Source organism: Triticum urartu, unplaced genomic scaffold (genome assembly GCF_003073215.2).
Source record: "Triticum urartu cultivar G1812 unplaced genomic scaffold, Tu2.1 TuUngrouped_contig_6373, whole genome shotgun sequence".
NCBI classification, from domain to species: Eukaryota; Viridiplantae; Streptophyta; class Magnoliopsida; order Poales; family Poaceae; genus Triticum; species Triticum urartu.
The window spans coordinates 1-4127 of NW_024117131.1; the positions used below are offsets into that span (position 1 = coordinate 1).

Genomic DNA, 4127 nt, shown 5'->3' on the forward strand with positions numbered 1-4127 from the left:
CCGGCCGGGCTCGAGTCGATGCTGCCGCGGGTGGAGGCGCTCGCCGCCGACCGCGCGCGCGTGGAGGAGACCAACAAGGCCCAGCACCAGCTGTTGGAAACCCTATATGCCCGCCTCCTCCAGGTGATCCACTCACTCTCCTTCCTCCCTCCCTCTAGGGTTTTCACTCATTTATTATTTGCTCGTTACTGTATTTGCGATTGAAGGCCGAGGCGAGCAGGGAGAGGTGGAAGACTGCCTACACGGAGCTGCCTCCCGGTGCTAACCCCAAGCTCGCCGGTAAGCAGTAGAGACTAATCTCTCTTCTTCGCAAAAATTGAGTCTTTTCCGTGACTTGTTTTCAATGATTTAATCTGGGAGAAAGAAAAAATTGGCATCATTTCCCCCTTTTGGCTCGATCCCTTTTAGTTAATCTAGGTTTCCCCCTTTTGGCTCGATCCATTTTACTAGTCAATTTAGGTTTCCCTCTTTCGGCTCGATCCCTTTTAGTTAATTTAGGTTTCGAACTTTTGGCTCGATCCCATTTTAGTTCATTTAGTAGGTTTATGCTGCTGCTACGGATATCATTGCCTTTGTGTCTGATGCAGAACTTAAAAAGAGTGACTCGGCGGCCGATAACTCTCACCTGAAGGTACACTTGCTGAAACCCGCACCGTCCCTGTCCGCCCTTCAGAAATCACCGTGAAGCCTTGCCCGTAACGCAGATCAACTTGCTCTCTGCCAAACTCGACTGCTCCACCTTTTCCTGAACCTGCAGACAAATTTTCTGTGCGTTCGCTGCCTCGTCGCCCCCAGCCTTTTCTCTGTCCGCTGGGTCAGCCGGCATTCTTTTCCTTCCTTGACACGGAAACCGAGTCTGAACTGCCACGGCCTCACAAATTCCATGCAGCAGCCGTAGTTGAATACAACACTAGCAATCACGCCTCTGCCGCATACAAAGATTTCCCTTTGCTTAATCCAACTATGCACTAGTCTGACAACAATTAGACCCACGTGCATGCACATGGAAACTCAGCAAATCCAATCTGTAGACGCATCGCAACGTTGGCCTCTCCATTGCTAATCTCCTGGACTCCTGAACTACCACGCCTTTTGCGCACGCTGCCAACGGAGATCTGTTGCCGCACGCTACCGAAACACGCCAGGCGCGCGTACGTAGCATCAACACCGTAACTTTGCTTTCTCTCGATCCGTTCATCTCGAAACAAATCCGCCGCTAATCCAACGAAGCTTCACCTTGTTTCTGATCTTGGTTCTCGCCAGCGATTCAGTCACCTGCCCTGTCGCACGTAACCACCGTATGCCAACCCTGCCGGAACCATCGCCACCTCGCGCATAATCCTTGCACGAGCCGGGCCATACCTTAGCCACCCGCGTCGCCGACACAATCCGTCCGCAGTGCCGTGCCGCTGCCCTTGTATAACACCGAGCGCATCATCTCGATGCTCTCACATTCCGATCTATCCGGTCGTCCCCCACGTCTGGTTGCTGGTCTGATCACAAGCCGAATCCGTCGCCTCCGCAACGTCTTCAACACCCACTACGCCGGTCCGATCGCCACGTCTAGCCGATCCTTACCGACCGCAGCCCATCGAACGGTCCAGGCCTCCTGCCCGAAGTGTCCGACACCACCGACCGCATCCGCGATCGCCGCCATGCTCCACCTTGCGCCAATCGGACGTTCCCTGGCACCCGTCGAGCATGATCCTCATACCTCCGGATGATCTTCCGCATAGCCTTCTCGCAACCATGCTTTGATATCACTTGTTAGAATAAAACGCTAATGCAAGATCATAGACGACACACCAAGGTACGATATTTGTTAACGAGGTTCACTGATATGGCTACATCTCCCGGACATGACTACGGGCACTCCTCCCCAAGATACCGTAACACCGGCCGCCCGGGCGCCGGCACAAGCCGTCAGCTCCCCGCGTACCTGTTGCTATCAAGTCGTCATGGGTTACAACGTGCGGTGCCCCTCCGTATATAAGAGGCCTAGGATACAAGTGTCCGACTCCTACACAACTCGTACCTAACCACACCAATTACAACTCCAAGTCCACGTAACCCCTTGCGTACATAATATATTCGACACAAATATAACAGATCCAACATTGCGGACAGACTCCCTGATAAATTTACCTTGCACACGAAGAGGGGAAACGCGCATCATATACTACTAGTTAGATGGAGAATATCGAACTTGTTTTTACTTGGTTCATATTTTAAAAATGGGAAGGGCTAATCTGTAGGATTCTCGAGTAGTATGTCTTTTATCACAATATCTGTCAACTTTCTATAAGATACTTGATTTTGTCAAAAAAATTGTTGTACATCATCTATGAAGTACTGACAACATAGACCAAACAGTCCTGATGCTTATATTTATAGTTAATTTACTAGTCCTTCTGATATTAACGAGGCGTATTACCCCGTTTTGATATGAATAAGATGTATTACCCTGTGCACCACCAACTGTTATCACTGTGGAACCTGATGATTTATTGCGGTTAATGTGCAGATTTGTGTTTTTAGTTCTACTATCTGTCGAAATTGGTACTATTCATTTCATTTACCGTTTTGTGTATTTAATGAAAGCTGTTTGTCTAAGATGCTAATATGTTTTCTGCGCTCGTTCAACAGATGGAGATCTTTGTCAAGATCCAGTCTACAAATCTTCGCATAAAAAGAAAGATTCACTGTTTAAAGACAGTCATTCTTGAGGTCAAGGGATCAGATACAATCTGGGATGTCAAGGATAAGATTCGAGACAAGGAGGGCATCCCTGTAGGCCAGCAGAGACTCATATTTGGCAGTAAGCTGCTGGTGGGCAGCTGCACCCTGGAGGACTACAGCATCGTGGAGGAGTCCGCCCTCACCCTTGATCTTGTGCCCCGAGGGATGCATATCTTTGTCAGGCCACTGACTGACAGGATCATGACTATTGATGTTGACAGAGAGGATACCATAAGCAGTGTGAAGGCAATGATTTTCGAAAAAAACGGCATTCCCCCGCGCAGACAGCGTCTCTGCTTTGCAGGGAAGCAGCTGGAGGATGGCCGCACCTTGGCTGACTACGACGTGTACAATGAATCTACCCTTTTTCTTGTGGTGCGCCTCCACAAGTGTGAGGGAGGTCGGATGCACATCAACATCATGGTGAAGACACTGAATGACAAGATCATTACTACTGAGGTTGAGGGAGAAGATAGCATATACAGTGTGAAGGTAAAGATTTTCAATGAAACTGGCGTTCCCCCAGGCAGACAGTGTCTCATCTATGCTGGAACGTAATGGACGATGGCCTCACCTTGGCTGACTACGACGTGCCCAATGGGTCTACCATTTATCTTGTGTCACGCCTCATGCGCATCTCTGTCAGGACGGTTAGCTGGATGAAAATCATTGAGCATGCGTTTATGCAATCACAGACCATTGAGGACATCAAAGCGTGGATTTACTCTGAGGTGGGCATTCTCCCGGAGCAGCAGCAGCTCTCTGACCCTGGCGGCGCCCCCCTGGCTGAAGAGATCCTGTATTCATGCACCCTTGTCCTGCAGATCCGTCCTCCCGGTTGTCAGTGAGATGGATGTAAATTGGCCGTTGACTGATGGTGATATTAGTGAGAGCTCAGAATGGGTCGAGGTTGAACTTGAAGAGGTTGTTTAGCATGTGTGGGGTCATTTTGGTACAATGCAGGATGTAAAATGGGTGAACTGTTGTAGTTTCTGGGCTGGTAACATGTGTTCTTGTATGCGAGTACTTGATAATTTCAGTGCGACGTGTAAGGTGTCGTTATATGAGTCGTTAGTAAGGTGTCGTTATATGAGTCGTTAGTAAGGTGTCGCTAGCCTAAGATGTTATGTTGAGTTTGGTGTTAGGAAGAGAATAATCTATATGTTTGTTCCGTTGATGACAAATCCTATGTTCTGTAAGTCACACTAGGAAAGAAGAATCTAACTAACTGCTTATGAGCATTGTGCTGTGCTTTTAAGTTTTTTGATATCTCGGCAGGTAATTAAGTTCAGTAAGGTGAATCCATCCAATTTTTTATGGGATCAAAGAGTATATTTCGGACATAAGGAAGTAGCTTAGAGTCACCCTAAACCATATGTTTTTTGATA

The 4127-nt window shown here is 48.3% G+C and overlaps 1 protein-coding gene across 1 annotated transcript; it reads left to right on the forward strand.

The window, feature by feature from the left end:
- Positions 1–18: 18 nt before the first annotated feature.
- Positions 19–3910, forward strand: LOC125530520 (polyubiquitin-like). Its single transcript, XM_048694903.1, has 3 exons — positions 19–123; positions 207–279; positions 2647–3910. The coding sequence occupies exons 1-3, from the start codon at positions 107–109 to the stop codon at positions 3295–3297; spliced, it is 741 nt and encodes a 246-aa protein (XP_048550860.1). The 5' UTR covers positions 19–106; the 3' UTR covers positions 3298–3910.
- Positions 3911–4127: the final 217 nt, after the last annotated feature.